Source organism: Sphaerodactylus townsendi, linkage group LG01 (genome assembly GCF_021028975.2).
Source record: "Sphaerodactylus townsendi isolate TG3544 linkage group LG01, MPM_Stown_v2.3, whole genome shotgun sequence".
NCBI lineage: Eukaryota > Metazoa > Chordata > Lepidosauria > Squamata > Sphaerodactylidae > Sphaerodactylus > Sphaerodactylus townsendi.
The window spans coordinates 141034229-141057999 of NC_059425.1; the positions used below are offsets into that span (position 1 = coordinate 141034229).

The 23771-nt window shown below is 41.4% G+C and overlaps 1 protein-coding gene across 2 annotated transcripts in view; it reads left to right on the forward strand.

The window, feature by feature from the left end:
* The window catches only part of SLC17A5 (solute carrier family 17 member 5), a 34452-nt gene extending 31447 nt beyond the window's left edge, over positions 1-3005 (forward strand). For both annotated transcript variants that reach the window (XM_048495823.1, XM_048495832.1), the window contains exons 10-11: positions 778-868; positions 2415-3005. In XM_048495823.1, coding sequence (XP_048351780.1) covers positions 778-868; positions 2415-2552 — 229 coding nt within the window. In that variant the 3' untranslated portion in view covers positions 2553-3005. The remainder of the gene's footprint in view (positions 1-777; positions 869-2414) is intronic.
* The last annotated feature ends 20766 nt before the right edge of the window (positions 3006-23771 follow it).

Below are 23771 nucleotides of genomic sequence, written 5' to 3' on the forward strand. Positions count from 1 at the left end.
AATGGGCCTACCGCTTCCCTTGCTGGCTTCCTGCTTTTGATGTACTTGAAGAACTGTTTGTTGCTGGTTTTGATGTTCGCAGCCATGCGTTCCTCATAATCCTTTTTTGCCTCCCTTACAGCTAACTTGCTTCTCTTTTGCCACCATTTGTGTTCCCTCTCATATGCTTTAGTTCATGGCTAACATCCCACCTAGAATAAACCTCAGCTCCTTGTCTTCTGTGCTATTGCTATGTGACCCTTAAAATGTCAGTTCAGTTTCTAACATAAATACACACATACCCCCCAAAAAACATACAGTTGCCATTTTCTCTAGAATGTATTGCCAGTGTGCAAGTGAATATAAGTGAGCACTTGGAGTTGAGCCATGTGCTGCGTGCTTAGCGTCACTCTCACTAAGTTAACATGCTTCTGGCTTAGCACTTAGATTTTATTTCCCTTGTAAATGCTTCATTGACAAGCTGATGTGTGCGAGAAGCTCTTTTAATCCCTTTTGGACAAGTGGATGAGTCATTGCTCCTCAGGCTGTCTTGTGTGAAATTCTTTTCGGGGTCTCTTGTTTCAATATGTCAGGAGGCTTTGGATGCCAAAACATTTTGGTTGGCACTGAGAATATCTTCTCTTTTATGCCTGCCTAGTTTTCTGTAATGCATTTGGTATGCTGTACGAACGAATTGGAGGAAGAATATTTTTTTTAAACCTAGCCTTGTTCCCCAGTTCTGGAAATATTTTCAAGGAACTGTGACTTCAGTAACAAGCTGCTGCCTTAATTTCTTAGATATGCTGGCATACTCCTTGGAATCACAAACTCATTTGCTACTATCCCAGGAATGGTGGGTCCACTCATTGCTAAGGGACTAACTCATCATGTAAGTAACTCCGTGGTTGATTCTAAATACTGACAATGTTATCATGTGTTTGAGTATAAGGTCATTTTAATAACAATAGAAGGTTTCTACTTTTTCTCTGTTTATTGATATGGAACAGTAAAACTGCACAATTTATTTAGCGGTATGTTCTGTAGCACAGAGAGAACATCTGTTCAGAGACTTTCTGTACTAATGGCCATTTTTTTAGACTTTAAAAACCATATGCTTTAGTTGCTTGCTGCTTCAGCTTTGCCATAGTAACCCTTCCGATTTCAACAAAATAGTTTTTTTTAAGTACAGCTAAAACAAAATGAGGACAAGATGCTTTCCTTCTTGCCTACTGCCTGGGGATAAGAAAAGGGGATGGGAGCAGGTCTGCATGTATATGTTAAAGCCCCCTGTGATTTATCTTTTTCACTGAACTATCATTGAGTGTTGCTTATATATTCATAAGAAGCACTCCTAATTTGAACCATATTTTGTGTTGCAGTTTACATATTTTTTCTCCTGAACAAGTAAACACATTTTTCCTAACATAATTTTATCTAATCTTCACATCTTGCTTCCCTTCTGACTTTGTTTTGCTAAATTAAATGCAGATGACATAAATCCAGAATGGTAATCCAGACTAGTTTCTTTTTTAAAAAAAATTCTTTTACCATATACTGCTAAGTGTAATTTACATAATGAAACTATTTTACTGGTAATATTAAGGAGAAGATGGTGGTAAAGTTCATATCACTGCTGCATTGACTATAAGTCTCTTGCAGCATTGTGCTGAAGAGCATTGAATCATCTGTTTACCTCTTACCACACCAGTCCACTGCTCCTCCTAGAAGGGCATTGTGGAGTGTGGGGGAGGGGAAAGAACAGGTCACAGAACCTTCATGCCCTAAAAGCCACTAGGCCCAGTTGGGAGATGGGTAGCAGTAACGGAGGAGAATCAGGCAAAATGTCTCAACCTTCTTCTTTACTGATGGAGGAAGTTCAGCACAGCAAACTTTCCATTGGTCCAAAAGTTAAATGGGGGAAAATTCATCCTATTTCTATCTACATACTGCCACCAATGCCATTTGTGGAATCACAGAGGATTGCTGTAGGGAGGGGAATATATTGGTTTCACTGAAATTAAGATTTCATGTTGCAGTCTGTTGGATGCTTTTCTCTGGAATTAGCATTATATTAATTACTGTATTAAGTTACCATTCTTGTTGTCTAATGTTACATAGTGATTTTTTATGTATGTGCTTCTTCATCCATGGTAAAAATGATGGAAATATTAATATTCTTTTTTAGATAGTGTAGATAACTATATTGTGTTGAGTCCAGATGCTGCTATGTAGATGCCTGACACAGGGAAAGGGGCCTGTTGGGATTTCTCTGATGCAGTTAATAGTAGCCCTTTTTGAGAAAACTAGGGACAGGTGAAAGTGGAGTAAGATAGTAAACAAAAATTATGTCACATTAGAAAGTATGTTGAAGTATAACTCATTCTTGTGTACACTTCTGTTCAGTGATTTTTTCTTTGTTCCTTATTTTTTGACAGAATACAGTGGGAGAGTGGCAGGTAGTATTCTACATTGCTGCTTCCATTAACTTATTTGGGGCCATTTTTTTTGCGTTGTTCAGCAGTGGAGATGTACAAGATTGGGCAGTCAATGGCTACCACTTGCATAGGAACTGAAGAAATTCTGGGTTTAATCCCCAGGTTTTACAATCATGTGACCTGACAAGCCTGTCACATGACACCTACTGGAACTCTTTCCTATTGGAACTAGGAGTCATTCCATATTTTAGTACTCAGATTTTATAATAAGGAATTGGACAATACCTTCATTAGACTTATATTTCCACTTAATATTGAATACCTAAAGATCTGATACATGTCAATTAATGTATCAGCTTTCTGAAAGGTTGGGTCTGAATTTAAATTTTGGAAAGGAAACCTTATTGTTGAACTGGAGGTAAGTTGTAATTAAGAGGTCACATAAAGAAAATATAATGAAGCGTATCGATTTCATTTGTTTACCCGAAGTAAATTTTGTTAGAATCATTTCTGTTCAGTTGTATTTAATTTTGTGCCTTTATAACCAAAATAAGGAATGGAAATTAAAATGTGTTTCTTCTTTGTGCCCTCCTCAAATGTGCATTTGTCAGCAAATGACTACTGGGAAGTCTGCCAGTCCTAGGAGCTACACACTACTATTTAAGAAGGAAAATAAGCCAAGCAGTCCTCTACCACATGGGGAACGGTTCAAGCAGGAAACTTTAAGGGGAAGGGATTCCTGTGCACAAACTTTCGAAGTGGTTCAGGGAGAAAAATGGCAATTAGTTCCTAATAACAACAATAATATTTTATTAATTATTTATGAATGGTACAATAATTATGATTAGGAACTAAAGAATATTCACCCAGCCTAGCCTAATTAATTGTATTATTATTAGGAACTAGTTCCTTTGTAATCATAATTTGGATTCTAGTTGTGCCCAACCAGAACCATGTTAGCAGTGTGGGAGCTTCAGTGAAAACAACATGGTAGCCTGTAAGGGTGTGAAAGGGGATGTAGCAATCTGTGCCTTTTCCTCCACAGAGTCATTTGTCTGGTAACTGTTCATCTCTGCAAAAAAAATGTTAGCAGTTCTGGTCATGTCACATATTCAAACTTGCTGGGGATGTTTTGGGTACTATCAACTAAGGTGCATGTGCAAGGGGGATCAATCCACAAGTTGCAAATTAAATATGCATAATTAAGGAGGACAGAAGTTTATCAATAGGAAAAATATACTTGCTATGCACAGAAAAATAGTATGCCAAGTAGAAGCTTAGGTTGAATCCTTCTGGTTATGTTACAAGTTGGATCCAAAAGTTCCATTCTGCTAACAGTGAACTTTTCCTCTAGTGAAATGGACATTTAATTTATCCATTTAAAACATTTGCTGCCTTCACACCCAATTCAGGTCTCCAAGATGGCAAAAGTTACATGCCAGGTGTTTAAAAGGCATTCAAAAATATAACTGTATTCATCTTAAAACAAACCTACAAATAAAAACACACAAACAGGGAGGATGGCTAAATAGCTGCATCAGAGGAAAGCACCACCATTTGAGAAATAGAACTTTTACATCCATCCCAAACATGTAGACAGGGCATTCCACAACAAAACGACTCTCATACAGCAACCATCTGCAATCTGAAATTACAATCCAGAATATACCTTGAATGATACCTACATCTGACTTTTAAAGTCTGTTCAATTTAAATCTACAATTGGAGTGGCATGTTTAATTTCTACACCACCCTCCGCCACTCAGGGTGGTGCACAACAATATAATAATACAATACGTATAACAATAGCCATAACATCAGTAATAAACAGCAGATCAATAAACCATGGGCAATATTTCAATGTCAACAATACTCAAACAGAATCAACATGATAATATGTAACAAAACCCTCATAACAAAATATAATCAACATCATAAAATCATAACATTTGTTAATATAACAATGTCAAAGTATCCTAACGTCATAATATTTTATTTATTTATTTATTTATTTATTATTAGTTTTATATACCGCCCTCCCCCTGAGGACTCAGGGCGGTTCACAACAGGTTAAAACAAACATTAAAACATAATTTAATATCAATTATATAAAAACAAAGTCCATTTTAAAATGTGGATGGCGTCTGACTACTCCCCTCCCCGTGCCCACGGGAGGCCAGATGTCATGGTAGATGTTTTGTTTGTTTGTTTGTTTGTTTTTTAACCAGGCTGGCCAAACGCCTGGCGGAACAGGTCTGTCTTGCAGGCCCTGCGGAAACTCTGTAAGTCCCGCAGCGCCCTGCTCTCCCTAGGGAGCCTGTTCCACCAGGTAGGGGCCAGGGCTGAAAAGGCCCTGCCCCTGGTCGAGGCCAGCCTGATCATTTTGGGGGCAGGGATCATGAGTAGGTCCTCCTCCGAGGAGCGGAGGGGCCTACCGGGGCAATATGGGGAGAGGCGGTCCCTCAGGTATGCAGGTCCGAGACCGCGAACGGCTTTGAAGGTCAAAACCAACACTTTAAACATAATCTGGAACTCAATCAGCAGCCAGTGCAGATGGTATAGGATCGGTGTAATATGATCCCTGCTTGAACTGCCAGTAAGCAGCCTGGCTGCCGCATTCTGAATGAGTTTTAATTTCCGGATCATGGCCAAAGGCAAGCCCGCGTAGAGCGAGTTGCAGTAGTCTAACCTGGAGGTGACCGTTGCATGGATCACCGTTGCTAGATCAGAACGGGAGAGGTACGGGGCCAGTTGCCGTGCCTGCCGCAGATGGTAAAAAGCATAAATATTATATTATACAACATAAATAATAACATCATCACATAACATGTCAGTATAACAACATCCCAATATCACAACTAAATCACACAATAATTATACCACCATATAATAACATGACGAACAGTAAAAAACCAACCAATAAGACAACAGAAATCATTTTATAGCAAGGTTAGCATAATGCAACCTAAGAAAAACCAGATAGTGATTTCCTATCAGATTTCTATAGTAACACGAACTAAGATTTAGCAGCACTACCTACTCTAACCGATAATACAATTTACTACCAAAAACTATACCTTGCCTAATAAACAGCCTAAATATCATCATCATGGTGAAAAGAATTCAACAACCACGGTAAAGCACTCTTTGTTAAATATCCTACTAATAAACCCAATTTAACCCCAAAATTAACTATATGAACCCCCTAGTTTTTTAGTTAAATCGAAGAACAATGTCCATCAAACTCTGAGGGCAACCAGGTTCAGAGCCACCACTGGTGCCATGTTTTTGCTGGCATGCCCAGCTTCTGTTTCTGAATAAGAGTTTTTTGGAGGTTGTTTGGGGACCCCTGCCACCAGTCCCTGTTGCCGCTGCTGTGTTTGGGGACCCCTGCCACCGGTTCCCGTCTCCGCTGCTGTGTCCTAATCCCACATGGGGGGCTTCTTGCATTGTATGGGGGCCCCTGCCACAGGCCCCCACCACCGTCCGGGCTTCTCCAGGGTCAAAAAAAACCTTTGTCTAGCGCGGTACACTCACATGCTCACAGTCAACTCCTTCCAGGTCTGCCCAGCCAGATATCATTCATAGGTCTCAATCAGGCATTGCTGACGGGTCTCTGCCACCAACTCCCCTCACCTGACATGTCTAGGAGTCTGCAGCATCTCTTGGCTCAAACCCTCATCATCTGGGCTGCTGTTTGTCAGATCAAAAGCTGACTGAAGATGCCTTCTACAGAAGATAAGCTGGCCATTGCAACCCAGTCCAATTAAGTTCTAATGATGTTGTTATTAACTAATATTAACAGAACCCCAAGACAGTGAAAGAAAAACTCACACCTGACCCCTCCGAGGTCCTAAAAAAATCTAAATCCTGGAGCACCACGCTGCCGGTCTGCTCCGAGCACCATCTTGGATCTATCAAATTGTGTCAGCATAGGGAAGGAAATTCTGCTGAAATACATATAGCTTCTTTCCAAATAAAAGTAGACAATGTGATATGTTGCGGAAAATAATGCAGGTGATTGTACAAACTCATAAGGAATTACTACACAGTCCATGCTGGTTCCAGTGATTATTACAGACTGAACTCGCTGATGGATTTGTGTGCATAAGTACTCCTTTTAAGTGTAACATGCACTGGACTCATGATAAACATGAAATCCAGAAGTTCCGCTACTAAATTTCTTCAGTTTTTTACCCTTCCTGCTGATTCTCATATACCACACACCTAACTCTGCTGCTACCTTGGGACCAGAAGGCTTTTGAATCCGGACTTTGGCCCAGATACAAGTGAAGTATTAAGGCATTGGTTAGTACTTGGTAGGAAAACTGTCTCAGACAATACTTGTACCAGGCTCTGAGTTGCTCTTGGTGTATGGGAAGAAACTGGTCAACAGGAAGGAATTAACTGACCATGGACGAAGACAGGAAGCAGGCAGCCCTCTGGCTAAAGAGAGATTCTCCCTAGCACCATAGCATGAGTAGATCTGGAGGCCGTAAGCAGCCTGACATATAACCACAGACATATAACCACAGAGATATGCAGGGGGTTGTGGGAGCCCTCGAATACCATTTAGTGGACATGTCCTGGAGCCTTCTGGAAGAGTCGTTGAGGGAGCCTTCACATGTCCTGGAGCCTTCTGGAAGAGTCGTTGAGGGACTTATCCTAAAAGGCAGGGGATTTGGCCTTTCATGGGTCCCCTATAATTTGAGTATTGTGCCCTTTGTATGATTAGTGAGAAGAAACTTAATTTCCAGCTGTGTCAGGCTACACAATCATTGCCAGTTATCAGAATGTAAATGTTGGTAACAGCTTTCCAAGTATGAATAGCAACTGGTACTAAAAGTACAGGAAACGTTTTGCCTTCCTTTCAGCTAGCATTCAGAGCTTCCTAGTCACATTCACATTATGTAAGGATATTACTAAGGCCAACAGTTTAAAAATCTTTTTACCAACCAATTTGGCTTCCATTATTCCATTCTAAGCCCAGCATCTTTATTAAAGAATATCAGATACTGTACAAAAATGTTTTCACAGCAGAAGGAAATGTCAAATGGAACTATTTACAGGGGGGGGAAACTGTTTAGTCTGGGTGTTGGTGACATTTAAAACTTCAGATTTTCTCCCCTTGCCACATATACATTTCAAATCATTTCTGTAAAAGAATTTTATTCTGTGTTGGTGACCAATTGTGTTTATTTATTAATCAACTTTTACCTTACCTTTTCTTGACACGTTTGCCTCAGGGTGGCTGTGTTTTTGTTCCATAGAAAAGGGCTGTTATCATATGGGTTCAATTGCATTCCTATATCTTTTTGCTAGGATATGAAGCATAACTATATAACTAGCAATTGTTTTATCACAATGTTCCATGCAAGAAGGTTGCTGTGTTTAGAGCTTCTTTTCTGACAGAGGAAAAAGACAAATAGGGGGATTTAAAGTGACTAACAGCACAATGCTGAGCTGGTGCCTGCTTCTGGAACAATCGAGAGCAACACCAGCTAAAGAAAAGCTGCCACCACCCTTCCCCCATCTCAGCACGGGCTTTCACTGCTCTCAAAGGACAGATCAGTGGAATCTGAACAATTCCAAAGCCCTCCAATGAGTTCACAAAAAATGTAGCATTAATAATGTAATTACATAATGTCAATTAAAGCTCATAAACGTTTTTTCTCAAATGTATTTATGTTTATCTGAGTGCTGTGATGGTAGTATAACAGTTTGCTTTTAAATCAGTGGATCCTGTCAAAAAGTATCACCTCATTATCTTCCATGAGAACCTATTTCTATGAGATAGCAACAGGAATCACAACATCATTCTGTAACAACCGCTTTTGCTTCAGTCTCTTCATGTCAAAGTTAGGCAAAATCTGCAGTATACTGGGGTAAGATGCTATCACCTCAGGGTAAGTGTACTTGAAGCAAAGCAGTTATGTAATTGCTAAGAAAACTTTGGCTGAAAACCTTGAGCAATATAGTCATGGCCCCTCCCGCTGCAGCTGTCAGCTCGTCCGAGGAAGAGTTAACTGAGCTGTATACATTCCTGGCTTTTGACTTCTGACTTGATCAACATTGGACTCTCCCACAGATTTGGTATCTTGGTATCTTTGGAATTATTACTGACTAAACTGCTGTCAGTCCAGCCTTGGCTCTGATCTTCCTCAGTGCGGTGTGTTGTTGTGGCACCACACCAGCCCCCCCACCCCTGACTTCACAAATATTCCTACTTTTAGTCAGGTTGGGATCTTTCAACCTCAGTTTGCTTCCTGAAAAAAATGAAAATGACAACTGTCCTCACAGAATTGGCAAGAATAAGAATTACAAAACATTTTTCATCAGTCATTCCCACACAGGTTAACTGCCCCAAGTTCAATGCTTTTAGAAAGCAGGTTTGTTCTCTGTTTTCCCACAACCTAGTGCATTTGTGCATCTCTGGGAGTTTCCTCAGCTTTTCTCTGATGTTCCTCAAACCTGCTTTGCTCTAACTTTTTGGGAAAGGTTGCAGGAAAGCCTGACTGGGTGCTGTATGGGTCAGAAAGTTCAAATGTCCGCCCTTTTCCTTGATCTTTTTCTTGAATGGCAGCCATTTCCTCCTGCCACCAGAAGCTGCTGATTTTTATAAAATTTGGTACAAGAATGTTGTTATATCAATCTATTGTTGTGACAACACATGTAGCAAGTTCTCTGCATTCTCATCTTCTATTTTTTAAATGAGGATTCTAAGCCCATTCCTTGCAGAGATACAAGGAAAAAGGCATATCTTGGCAACCAAACAAGCTGGAGACTCACTTTCAAAAAAGAAAGAAAGCTGGGAATTCATAGACCTATACCGAGAACAGTATATGGCTATAACAATATTCTAGTGCTGGTTTGTTTTTGTTTGTTTTTTAATGCAAACGCCCTTGTAGTATGGCCTTTCCAGGGGACTGGGGCAGGGGAAGTGCAATATGAAAGCCCCTTTGCTGCTGTGCTTTATCTGCAACTGCATCAGAAATGAGGATATCACAAATTCCTTCTTCATATGGAAGCCATCTCTAAGGGCTATATTCTTTATTACAGAGTCCCCTACTCTTTTGAGCCAACAGACACATTTGGAATTCTGACACACCATGATGAGTACAGCAATAAAATGGCTGCTGCCAGGGGTGGAGCCAGCCACAAAATGATCGCCACAGCTTAATTCAGAAAACATCATAGATCCTTGTGCTGTGGTGGCGGCAGCTGCCAAAGCAACATTTTTTAAAAACTGCACAATCAATGAGAAGCCTTGCTCAGCAAAAGCCCAACCTGGCCCCACCCACTTTCTTAAAACTTTTGGCAGGCACCAGAAAAGTCTCAGGCCCTTTCCGCACGGAGGCGGAAGGGCTTGGGTCGGCGTTTCTAACGCCGACCCAACGACGCTGGGACCGTCCGCACGGACGGTCCCAGAAAGAACTGGGGAGACAGCGCCACTGGGCGCCGTCGCCCCGTCGCCTTACCTGCTCTCCAGCGCGTCGAAGCGAGGGAGTGGGGGGGGGAGCGCCGGGAAGCCGCTGCTGTTCGCACGGCAGCGGCTTCCAGCCGGCGTTGCCAGAAAAGTGCGCTTCCCAGTGCACTCTGGAAACGCCGGCTCGGCACCGGGCGGGCGGTGCGAGGGCGGCGCGGCTGCAAAGCAGCTGCGCCCCCTGTGCGAATGGCGGCCTGGGGACGGCGTTTTTGCCGTCCCCAGGCCACCATATTCCGCCCGTGCGGAAACGGCCCCAGTATGTTTCATGGCACCCACGGCCACCGTGTTGAGAACCCCTGCTTTATTATATGCATATCCCACTCTGCCTCCAAGGAATTGGAATGGTAATTAATACATGCTCTCACATACACAATGTTTTATTCTCACAACAACCCAATGAAATAAGAGTATGCTAAAAAATGATTGGCTCAAGCTAATCCAGTAAACTTTGTGTGAATGGACGGAGGTGGGGTTTATCCCAGTTTTCCCTTGTTTAAAATTCTGTCCACTATATTATACATGCTGTTCATCAGTTATTACTGTTATCAAGACAATTTTCTATTTATTTGCTCCACTGGGTACTGGCACAACCTCTCCCTTTGGAAGTTGATAACTAACATACATTGGTTTTAAAATCAGAATATTTTAGCAGTTGAAATAGAATCCATGTGCTGTATCAAATCAATGACAAATAAATACAGGAACATTTGTGTTCAGACATGCATCAATTTATCAACCTGGCAGTTCGTATCGAGTAGCATTTTAGTATGTAAAGTTTGAAAAGTATCAGAGCTGATAATATCATTATCACAATTAGACCTTTTCATGAAATTTGCACCTATGGCAGTAGAGCATCCTATAAACCTCTGTCAGAAACAAAGGCCGTTTCCGCACGGCCCATTAACGATGGCCTGGGGGCGGTAAAAACACCGCCCCCAGGCCGCCGTTCGCACAGGGCAGCAGCGGCGACCTGACTGCGCTTCCCTCCCCCCAGGGCGGCGTCAGGCCGCCCTAAACAACAACCCTTTAAAGGGTTGTTGTTGGGGAGGAAGCGTCTTCCCGGCGGCGCGGTGCAAACCACGCCGCCGGGAAGACGCTGTCTCCCGTCCCCGCCCCACTCACGGTGTCCTCGTCGTCGCCTGCTGGGCGTCGCAGCCCCGCCCACACTGTCCTCCGACCTCCAGGTCGGAGGGCAGCGATGGCGGGCTGCGAAGCAGGCGACAACGGCGAAACCGTGAGTGGGGCGGACGGGAAGAATGGGTCCCGCGGCGAGCCGCTTCGCCGAATCTGCCGGCCTCCGCTTCACCCGTTCATGTGAACAGGCTTGCGCCCCCACGCCGCCAGAACTCTTGGCGGCGTGGGGGCGCATCCTGGCCGTGCGGAAACGGCCAAATATTTTTCCCAAGTCAGTTGGCAGTCTACTCACTAGTAATATTGTAATAGCTACAGCAACACACACAAAATGAAGTTGGAAAGGTAAGTGGATGAGAAATAGCTTCGCTGGCTCTCTGATTTTTGTATCTCTGTAAGCTGAGAATTAAATTTGAATGTGAGAAGAAAAGTTGCTTTGATCTTTTCCTGTTAACCTTTAAATTAATCTGTCTTATCACTTTCCTTTGTGGTGATCAGCCTTTCTGACAAGTTTCGATCCAGTCAGCATTACTAATGTGACAACTGTGAAGCCACTACACCTGTAGATGGTTTCAATTATGCTGTTTTACTATTGAGATTCCCTAGCATCTGTTTTCTTCATTTCACAGTAGTTTGTGCAGATCAAATGTATTCTTTATGAAGTGACAAGAGCTTTAAGGATTTTCCGAGGATTAGAAAAATCAAGGTGCTTTTAATTGCATTTCATTTTTAGTGTAATTCTATACCAAGTCTCATCCAGTGTCAATAGCATGATGTTGCATTTCCTCACCTCCCCCACCCACTTCCCAGAGAATGGAGGAAGTATAGATTGCTACAGGAAAATATTAATATAATTAGATCAATAAAATATTGTGTATGATTCTATCTGTTTTATGTAAGCTTGGTAGTATTTACAACAGTCCTATATGCATGGACTAGTGCTTCAGCACATCAGATAGGGAAAGGTCATTTTCTAAATGAAGTTGGAGGAGGGGGCTGAAGACATTCTATGAAAAAATTGTAATTGGTCTGTGATAATTTATGTTGATGTACGTGGCTGTCATTTTTCTTTCAGGGCCTTAAGAAAGGTCTCTATGATGGCAGGAGAGGGGATGTGTTGAGAGCAGTGAACCCCTTGACTCTCTAGTATGCAAGTATAGTATAGTATGCAAGAGGAACTGAGGTGGCACACAATCAGAGAACCAATATTCAAATGTCTTCCATTTGCACCTCCATGTACACCACCTATCCTGTTATTTGTTTGAATAAAAGGAGAAAGCACGAGGTACACATTTTTCTCCAAGCAACCCCTCAGTTGAATCCATGCCAAATCACATTTGTCTGTTTTAAACCTCAGAAAGCTCAACTTTCTACCTCACCCCAGCAAAATCAGTGCACCAGGAGTTTGGATTCCCTTGCTAACTGGGAAAACAAGATTCCTTCAAATGTTTTTGTAACACAACACAAAAGGAAGCCATTCTGCTTTGTTCTCTTATGAAGGTGAAGGCAATAACTTTTGGTACTAGAGCACTGAATTAGTGATTATAGCCTGTTATGGCCATGACATTGATGATTAAACTCTCTGTTCTAAGTCTGAACTGTTATTTATGTCCCTTCAAGAAAAGATTAAAGAGAAACACACTGTAGTGACAGAATCTACCATTTAAAAACATTCCCTCACATATTACAGTGTTGAGGAACTGAGAATTTGGGTTTGCTCTGAGATCCCATGACTTAATTTTGTTCTAGAACCGTGGTGGCGAACCTTTGGCACTCCAGATGTCATGGACTACAATTCCCATCATCCCCTGCCAGCACGGCCAATTGGCCATGCTGGTGGGGGCTGATGGGAATTGTAGTCCATGACATCTGGAGTGCCAAAGGTTTGCCACCACTGTAAGAACAATGGCAGCTATTGGCTTGATCAAGAAGGCAAAATCATCTTTCTTCCATCAGTGGAACTGTGCTGAAAAGAAAAGAGGACTATCTCCTCACAGTCCCTCTGCAGCCCTCTGACATACATGGGTGTGACTTCCACATAGCTATTGTGATCTTAGGAATAAAAATGAATTGATAATGAAGATAAGTAAGGGAAAGACCCCTACACAAAAAGATCACTGCATCCAATCGATTTTAAGTATTGAATCAGCTAACAATCTGGCATCTGAGGTTGGCATTACACTCATGGCAGAGCTGTGCGAGGAACAGCAGGTTTAAACATGCTGAATACCTGGAACATCACCAGGTAAGTGGTTTTTTGTCCACTAATGACACATTTAAATCAAGTTTTAGATGTATTCCCAGGCTTCCAAAGCATTAACTTTTTATCTCATGAGCAACAGAAACTAAAATTCTAAAAGGTGGCCAAGGTGGAGGGGAAAAAATCTTTTTTTCATCACTATAATGGCAGCAAAATATAATTGTGCAACATTATTCTAGGTCAGGGGTAGGGAACCTGCGGCTCGAGAGCCGCATGCGGCTCTTCTGCCCTTGCACTGCGGCTCCATGAGCTGAGCCGCCAGCTTCATCCTTGCCTGCCCTGCAGGCAGCAGGGCAGGTGCACCAATTGCCCGTGGCCGGCTGGGCAGTGCCGCGGGCTTCCCCTCTCGTCCACCCCGTTCGAGCGGGGCGGGCATTTTCCCGGCGGCCGGCAAACCCAAGCCGCTGGCCCCATCCTTGCCCGCCCTGCAGGCAGCAGGGCAGGCGCATCCATGCGCTTCTCAGAATTAGTGGAGTAAAAGGTTAGAAAAACCAATATATACAGTGTTATCTTTATTTTAAATGTCAAAAATTATTTGCGGCTCCAAGTGTTTTCTTTTCCCGTGGAAAACGGGTCGAAAATGGCTCTTTGAGTGTTAAAGGTTCCCTACCCCTGTTCTAGGTAGTTACCGCTAAAGAATTACCAGTAGACATAAACGAAGAGTAGTAACTGATAATTTACTAGATTATTAAAGATGTTACTTCCAAAGAACATGCTGTTGTTGGTGGTTTCCCTACAATTATGGATATTTATTTCATTTACCTTCTTTAGAAACCTGGCCTTCTGATCTTTAAGTGGCAATATCAAGTTTTAGCTGCAGTTGAGAAAAGTTGTTTTACATACAGCTCTTCATAAGTAACATACATAATGTAACAGGCTGGTTGTAGTTACAGCTGAGGGATAGTTAGTTGAGATAGTTAGTTGGACACAGCGTTATCAACAGCCCTGGATACTTACCTTGTCCCTTTAATAAAATTTTTATGGGATACTATTTACTTTCACCAAAAAGCCTCAGCTTTGCATTTTCACACATTAAAACCTCATTAAAAGGACTGGACATTTTTCTCCAGACTTGTTGGCAAGTGTAGTTGGACATTCCTGTGATGTTCCTAACTCCTTAAATATAAACCCACAGTGTGTTCAGCATAATGTGGTTCAGTGTTTAGAATGCTGAATTAGAACAGGGTTCAGATCCCTGCTCTGTCATACAATTCATCACATGACCTTGAATCAGTTGTATACTCTCCAGTTAACCTACCTCCCAGGGCTGTTATGAGAATCAAATGGGGGAGAGCCACATATGTTGCTCAGAGCATCCTAGAGAATGAGTGCGACAAAACTGTAATTCCAGATTCTGCTGGTTTACTATTTGTGGACTTCAGTGTTTGGTTATGCTTTTAAATTTGGACTACAACCTTCACTGAGCTCTTTGGAAAGGCAGGATGAAAATTGTTAAAATAAAGAAAAATTCTGATTCTTCTTCCTTTAAGTAGAACATATGTTTAAACAAAGGACTACATTCTTATATGCAGTGATCCTTTTGCCCTGCCACCATGGTGTAGGACTTCCTGGCAAAAATTCTACTACACTACAAACTGAAATTTAACAACTGCAGCAGCTTTTCTCAGCATGATGAAAGGGAAAGCTGCAGCTATTGATTAATTTAACTGTTAAAGTCACACTAACTCTACGGGGGTGGGGGGAGTGACACTGTTTTACCTTTCACAGCTGACATGACCGCTTGGCAGAATTTTTTTCATGCTGTCCTTATTGTGTATATTCTGAAAGGTAACTGACAATAGAGCCTGTGCCAAGAGAATCAAAGTCTATTATAACAGCCTTTGATATGAGTTTTTTAACCTTTCAAAGTTCTAACAAAAAATTGACATAGCTAACAGCATTGTATATGTTTGTGTGGGAACCTTAATAGTTTCTTTATTCTCACAAACAATTTTGGGGATTTTTGCCATCAAGTCACAGTTGACTTACGGTGACCCAGCAGGATTTTCACATCAAGAGATGTTCAGAGGTGGTTTGCCATTGCGTGCTTCTTCATAGAGACCATGAACTTCCTTGGTGGTCTCCCATCCAAATAGTAATCAGGGCTGACTGAGATCTGATGAATCAGGTTAGCAAGTTGGTAAACCTGCATCTAGAATTCAAGGCATTGGTGGGGAGCAATGGAAGCCATGCATATTGAGACTGTGTGCATAAAATATTTCTTTTCTGATTACAATTTTTCTATATGAAAGGATTTTACACAGAAATTTTTGAAATAAACAAAAGAGTCTAGCCTAGCCTTTTCCTCAGCACATTAGTATTCTACATGTAGGATCTGGGGTGGAAGTGGAGAAAGCAAATACGTTCCCAGTGAGAGGAAAAGTAGGCCAATACAAGCCAAGCCAGTAAGTATCCTTGCTATGGTGGGGGCAGGGATAAAGTTTTTGTGGTACTAGCTTTCAAGTAAAAACTTTAAATTACTTTCATCCTTATTGCCACTATGGCAAAAGAATACCCCTCCCTGCATATTCTGCCATAAGGAAAGGAATCAACATTAACCCATCCCCAAATATAATACAGCTAAACAAATATGTTGCTGTGTTTACTACTAGCAGCTCTTATTTGGTAATCACCCCCTTGTGAGGGGTTTACAAGTAGGAAAAGAGGCAAAAATCTATGTTGCCCCCCACCCCTTTTAGTTGTTATGTTAGGAGAGAGATGATATGCTTTTGTAGGTACAGCAACAGGCAGAGGGAGAGTTGGTGGTGAGAGAAAATGAGGCAAGGTAGGGAGACGAGAGGAAACACTTGTGTGCTTTCCCCTCTCATGACTCTCCCAACCAAGAGCATCTAGTATTTAGTGTTAATGTGCCATCAAGCCTGTGAGTGCTGATTATCAAGCTGGTCCATGCCCAAATGACAAGCTTGGGAGGTGGTCTGGGAGGAGAGGCAAATGAGATTAGATGTGCCTTCCTGTATTCTCAGCGCAGCACACTGTTATAGGCTTGGTTAGGGAAGGGGAGTTGTCATATAGTCTCCACAAGTTCCTTTTTTCTCTCCAATGCATCTACTCATCCAAATTCAAATTTTATATGCAACTGGCATTGGCCACTAGTGACAGACTTGAGATTCTGTTGAAGTTACCAACCTGCTGCCTAACAATTTCTTTATCTGCATTCTGGAGGTAGTTTTGGCTTTGGCATTGGTGATTCCTCGTCTTTTTGTTCTGGTGGAGTTGGATATCCATGCTGAGGCTCCTCTGTCTATGGCAGTTCAGGACTTCATAGTCATGGAAATGAACCAAAATATTACTGTTTTACTGTTCCTGCACTACTACTACTACTACTACTACTACTACTACTACTACTACTACTACTACTACTACTACTACTACTACTACTAATTAATTAATTAATTAATTAATCTTCGTATACCGCCCAACCTTCGAACACCTCTGATAGGTTAATGATAGGTTAATTATAGGTTAATGAAGGGCTGCCTTCTCCCATGTGAACATGTCCATTCACTAAAATTCCTGTACTCTGTTCCACATGAAGATGACAGTAGATTGTATATTCCTCCACCACAGAACGAAGCATGCCAGACCTTTTTTGTTGCAGGATGCTCCGACTGGGTCCCAGTGCCTACCTAGCTCTGCTCCCACCATCTGCTTGAAAATTTGAAAGTAAAAGTACATTTTGGCATAAATGCTCTTGTATCAAGGTCCAAACAGAGAGAATATACTGGAAAAGAGGGAAGGAAAGTAGTTTTTGTATTTTTGAATGCAAGTTACTTTGAGGATTTTATCTTTTGAAAAATAAGACACAAATGTATATTTGCATCTAGCTATTTTTGCTTGGTTCGTTTAATTGAGTTGATTTAAGCTTCAATGTGGCCACTGAAACTGTTTGGAATTTGCTTATTATCCAAGAATGAGACAAAACCAATATGTTCAGATTTTGCTCTTCCTAGTATATCTCATGGGTCTACCATTACTTTATAATGGTATATAGTCAGCTTTTAAAATTTCTCCCCTTTTGGTTTCTTTTGATTTATCTGGGTTTTTTTAAAAGATAATCATTTTGTTATTCTATGGCACTGCCATTAACTATTATTTAACTGCATCCTTTGGAAGCCTATACATGCACTGAAGAGATTCAGATATAGGGTTGACACCTCTGATCTACTTCTAGATTAAAATATATTTCCTTTCTGCTACTGTTTGTGACCACATTTTATGAGACTTCACACATAACTATCTTTTAATTAAGTATGAGTTTCTCCTATAACAACCAAGAATTAGCAAGCATCAGGTTTTTGAATGGAGGGACAGATACAAAAGCATCTCTGTAATCATAGTTACATATATCCTGACAGGGAATTTCACAGATTAGTTAAAGTAATTAAACTACACAATCCTATGAATTATCAGGGAGTAATTCCTATTCAATGCAAGCTTGCTTCTGAGTAAACATTAGGAAGGGGTATAAGAGCTGCCTTAACTCTAGGTAGTAAATACAGTTGTCATGAAATCAGTGATACAAGGCCAAGGTCATCTGGAGCTGAAGAATTGTCATCCTTTATCTGAGATTCTCCAGCGAGATGTAAATAAAATTACAATTTGACACAAAAGTAGGAGAAATGACTTGAGGTTGTTTGAAGGGAAAAGCAATGTTCTTCTAATCTGTACTTAAAGTTTCCCACTTGCCAGAAAAACAAATGGTTTGGACTACTCCTGATGGCTGATCTGTGGAAACTTTTAATGACATGAAGTTACATCTTACCACCAGTTGACACCTGCATATCAGACCACTTTTAAAGGCGCATACACAAGGAATAGTCAAAATTTGACAGCAGTGTTCTGTATGTTAATTTTGTTAATCACCAAACTTGCACAGGGCAATGACCATACCCTCTACTTTCTACTGTCCATTATTTCTGAATGTATATTGAGTCGCCTGACTATTCTTTGCTTTCCCTTGTAGCAGTAGAAGAATTTGTGTCATTCCACCTAAATTAATATCCATTGTGTATATCATTTTGTTAAAAGAGATTCTCAGCCAAAAGCACTCCGAACCACCTCAGCCTCCTGGTTTTCTAAGGTGGCTGCTGTGTCAGCAGCACTCCCAAGCTGCAAATTTGGCTTTTCAAAAGCCAAATTCAAGTCCAATTCAAGACAGGAAAGGTCTCAAGACCCAGGTCTGCCTTTCTACTAACTTCTATCTTGTCAGGAGATCACCTTGTATTAGCCTAGGTAAAAAAAGTCTCTCAAATTGTGCCCCTTCTCGTGGCAGTGCAAGCTCATCCGAATCAGCTACACTCCATAAACTTCTTTTCAGGACATCCATGGTCTCATAGAACTTGGCTGGATAAGAACAGTACAGCTAAAGCCCATTAGGACCCAGGGGTGTAACGAGGCAAACTGTAGCCCTGGGCAAAACCTGAGTTGGATGCCCCCCCCCCCCACATGGGCGGCCACTCCACCACGACCAATTTTTTTTGCACCAGGACATTGGTGCCTGCAGGGGGTGCATTTTTAGACATATCAGCACCAAAATTTAAGCGTATCATCAGGAGACTGTCCTTATGCTACCCCCCAAGTGTGGTGAGGTTTGGTTCAAGGAGTCCAAAGTTATGGACTCCCAAAGGGGGTGCCCCATCCTGCATTGTTTCCAATGGGAGCTAATAGGAGATGGGGGCTACAGTTTTGAGGGGCCATAACTTTGGCCCCCCTGAACCAAACTGCACCAAACCTGGGGGGTATCATCAGGGCAGTCTCCTGATGAGACCCTAAAAGTTTTGAGACTGTGCCTTCAGAAATGTGCCCCCCCCCAGCCTGCAACCCCCATTGACAGCAATGCAGAAAACTCAGTGCAGAACAAAGATTCTTGGGCAAATTTCTGGGATGTTTCTGCAGGGGGCGCATTTTTGGATGTATTGGCACCAAAATTTCAGGGTATCATCTGGAAACTGTCCTGATGGGATCTGCTAAGTTTGGTGCAGTTTGGTTTAGGGTGTCCAAAGTTATGGACCCTCAAAGGGGGTGTCCCATCCCCCATTCTTTGCTAAGGAGCCGCTAGCCTAAAAACTGCGCCCCCTGCAGGCCAAAAATGGAAAACCACTTAAAATACCCAAAAACAAACCCTGCATTTTGATGCTCCCCACAAGGTGGTGCCCTGGGCAGCTGCACACCTTGCTCAATGGGCATTACGCCCCTGTTAGCACCCCGACCCACATTTCTGGAGCACTGGAGCACCTTCCTTATGAGGAGAGGCTGCAGCGTTTGGGACTCTTTAGCTTGGAGAGGAGATGTCTGAGGGGGGATATGATTGAAGTCTATAAAATTATGCATGGGGTAGAAAATGTTGACAGAGATAAATTTTTCTCTCTTTCTCACAATACTAGAACCAGGGGGCATTCATTGAAAATGCTGGGGGGAAGAATTAGGACTAATAAAAGGAAACACTTCTTCACACAACGTGTGATTGGTGTTTGGAATATGCTGCCACAGGAGGTGGTGATGGCCACTAACCTGGATAGCTTTAAAAGGGGCTTGGACAGATTTATGGAGGAGAAGTCGATTTATGGCTACCAATCTTGATCCTCTTGATCTGAGATTGCAAATGCCTTAACAGTCCAGGTGCTTGGGAGCAACAGCCGCAGAAGGCCATTGCGTTCACATCCTGCATGTGAGCTCCCAAAGGCACCTGGTGGGCCACTGCGAGTAGCAGAGAGCTGGACTAGATGGACTCTGGTCTGATCCAGCTGGCTTGTTCTTATGTTCTTATGTTCTTATGTTCTTATGTTCAAATGTGAAGGGATCACTGGTTATTCTCCGCTACTGCCTTGTGAAACTGATCTACCACCTAGGACTAGAACCATCAGAGCTGAATGCTTCTGATGTTTATCTCAGAAGCATCCAGCACAGAAGGATACCCTCGTAGTGAAGGCTCCCCTAAGCAACTTATTCACATATTTAGGTTGCAACAACTCAAAAGCAGGGGTGGGGGGGTTTGATCCTGTGATGCCACAGATTAGGACACCTTCGCTCTAAATTCCTGATTATTTCATTATATCTAAAATAAATAAACTACCTCCACTATTGAAATAATACTGAGGGAGGGCTGGTGTGCAGGAAGACCATGCCCAAAGAGATTCTGCTTGTGTACTGACTGCTAAGAAAGTCTGTGATGTTGGGCATGCGGAAAGGCCAGTATTGTATTCAGACAGTATTTTGAGATTCATCTTTTAGAACGATGGCGACCAAGTTATCATGGATGTAAGAAACTTGTATTTGTTCCATGTGCCATAATAATGTTGTTAATCTTTAAGGTGCCAGAAGAACCTGAAGGGTGGATCCAGCATTTCTGTTTCACTGGTACAATATGGCCCACAAAACATTCCCCCATTAGTGGAAGTCTGATTATACTCAGTTGGTAGTACAGCAGAAACTTAGGATCCAGTCATTATGGGTTTTTTTTAATTTACAAGTCAGTTTGCTTTGAACTTTAGCATTTAATAACTGTATTTTAGGGTTTTACAGAGATCCAGCATTGTGTAGATGTTAAGATGTCAGACTAGGATCTGGGAAACCCAGGTTTGAATCCCCACTCTGTCATGGAAACCTGCTGGGTGACATTGGGCCAACTGCATCCTCTCAGCCTCAACTGGCAAGTATTTGGATGGGAGACCTCCAAGGAATACCAGAGGTGTGAAAAGGATGCAGCAATGGCAAATCACCTCTGAACATCTCTTGCTTTGAAGATCCTATGGGGTTGCCAGATGCTATGCGTTAGCTGTGATTTGACAGCAAAAAGGTGGATTGACTCTTTGGGGTTCAGGAAAAGGTGATAAAAACTCATGAGCCTTCATTAAAGGGACAGGATTTTTTCCTCCAAGCAGCTGACACTCAAGTCCATTATGGCGTTAATTTTCAAACCTTCCAACATAAAGGTTAGTGTGCGTACATAAAGGAAAATTAATACTTTTCTAACTTCAGTTTGAAAATAAAGTATCCTGTTCTCATTATACCATCATTCAACATTAACAAATACAGTATTGGTAAAAAGATTAATTGGCCAAAATTATAATTCATAGTATGAGGTATGGTAAAATCTATATCACATACTGTTTTAACATATTTAATAAAGTCTGAATCTTGTCTAGTGATCTGCGAGTCAGTTTAACACATGATTTAAGTATTGTGGAAGCTGGCAAATATTCTGATTCATATTGAAACAAAGCACATTCGTGGTAATATTTAAACCACTACCAAAGATTTGTTTGACATTGTTCTGTTTGTTTTAGGCCTCTCCACCTGTAGATTATTTTAGAGAGAATCTTATGAATTCCCATTAGCTTTGTAGCCTGTATAGCTGAAAGGTGTCTAGTTAAATCAGTATTATTCTGCTGTGGTAACATATATATTTGAAACTATATCACATTTAGAATTCAGGACATTTTTTAAAAAAATCCATATATAATAAAATGAGAATTATAAGAAATGGTAAATATGAATGCTGCCAAGATACTACAATGCTCAGAAAGTCTTGTAGAGTTGTAGATAGATATGGACTGGAGTCAACATGCAAATACAGAGAAAGTTAGAACTAAATCTTATTGCAACCAACAGGACTTAAAGCATGTGTTTGTTTTACTGGGGTATAGGCATTCTTGTCTTTCTTTGGATTGTGCAAAATGTGTGCCAACACTTGAAGGTTGATTACTTTACACTGGAACTCAGTGCCATCAAAATTGTGATAAATATATAACTGAGATAAAAGAAAAGCAAGATTAAACTAATTAGTTCAGCAAATATTAACCAAGTGTTTTAAGTCATCCTTACATTTAGCTGTTAGGATACCATGAGCTGTTTTTACCAAGTGGAAAAAACTGTTTGAGCAAGTTAAGCATGCTTGCTTAAAGAGCACTGTGAATTTCCTCTGGCTGTGTTAACATTCCCACTCTAGTCTCCAAGAGGAGCTATATGAAAAAAAGGAGCTATATATGTATAAACAAGGAATTATAAATTGAATCAGCTGCAGGCCTGCACGCAGTATGTATATCTTTCTCTAAATATCTATAATTATTAGCCCTCCTCTGAGAAGTATAAAGAAGGTCACTTTTAAAATAAACAAAATAATGAAATGTGTTTGGGCAGTTTAGGTTAATGTGACTTGCAGTCTGTCCCTGAGTATATTTACTTGGAAACAAATCCAACTGATTTGGACTGTAGCCTTTACCTTGTAAAATATTTATGATTTTTTTCAAATATAGTTTCCTTAGGGGTAATTTGCTGACAGTTTTGTATATGTGTTCTCATTAATTTATCATGCATCATGGAAGCAGGTAATTGAATTATATTAATACTACACAATCATTCTGCCAATGTAGGCCTGAACTCTGCCTAGAAGCAAAAATGACTAAACTGAGTTATTGTATAATAAGACCACATGGAAAAGAAGACCCAACATGGAATGGATTGACTGAATAAATGAAACCATGGCCTTCAGTTTGTACAACCTGAGCAAGGCTGTTAACAATAGACCACTAATTCATAAGTTGGAAGCAGCATGATGACACTTAGCTAGGTTTACCAGTTCTGGATTGGGAAATACCTGGATACTTGAGGAGTGGAGCCTGAGGAACAAAATCCACCAGACCACAGCCACACAGCCCAGAAACAAAACCCACCAGAACCAATTTATTAGGAAGTTGCTCTACTGGCATAATTCATGAAAATGTAAAAAGATTAAGGTGGAAGTTGAGTACAATGAACATGCAAGAGAGAACTGTAATATTTTGTATTTTAAAGCATACATTAAAGGACATCTTAAGTCTGAGTGCAAGTTTGTAGCTAATCGTGACTGAGGGGAAAGAACTACAAGATGCTCTTTTAAAGGCAAAGTGAACGCTTTTTAAACCAAACTTTTCTGGTAAATTGCCTGCTTCCTAAGCGGGGAAGTCGGGAAAGGGCTGTTGGTGCTGCATGAAGAGGAATGGAAAATGTTGCATGGTGTACTAGTGAAGATGCAATGTATGAATGGATTTTGCGTAGAGTGGACGTTGTTCCGGGGGGCGGGGGAGTACGTGGTACATAATACAGTGGTGGGGGTTGCAGTACACTTCAAAGGAAGGAGAGAGATTCAAAGGAAGGGGGGGATAATGATGCTGCTTATTAGTTAAAAGGCATTAACTATGATCCCTGTGCCTTTGGTGTTTCAACAGACTGTTTAAAACTAATTTTGTGGCAGGAATAAAGGGAATTAGGAGGACTTTACAATTTGTCGTGCAATGTACGTACGAGTACAAGGAGAAAAAAAGGGTCTCCTGCCCAGCCGTTCTACTGAGGGGGAAGGGCAAAAGAGCCGACGATGCCTGCAGTGTCCAGCTGAACCCTTCTCTACGCATTGCAGGCAGAAGAGCCCGTCTTCAAATTCTCAAGATTTGCCAGGAGCGGAGGGCTTGGGTGATGCACCCAT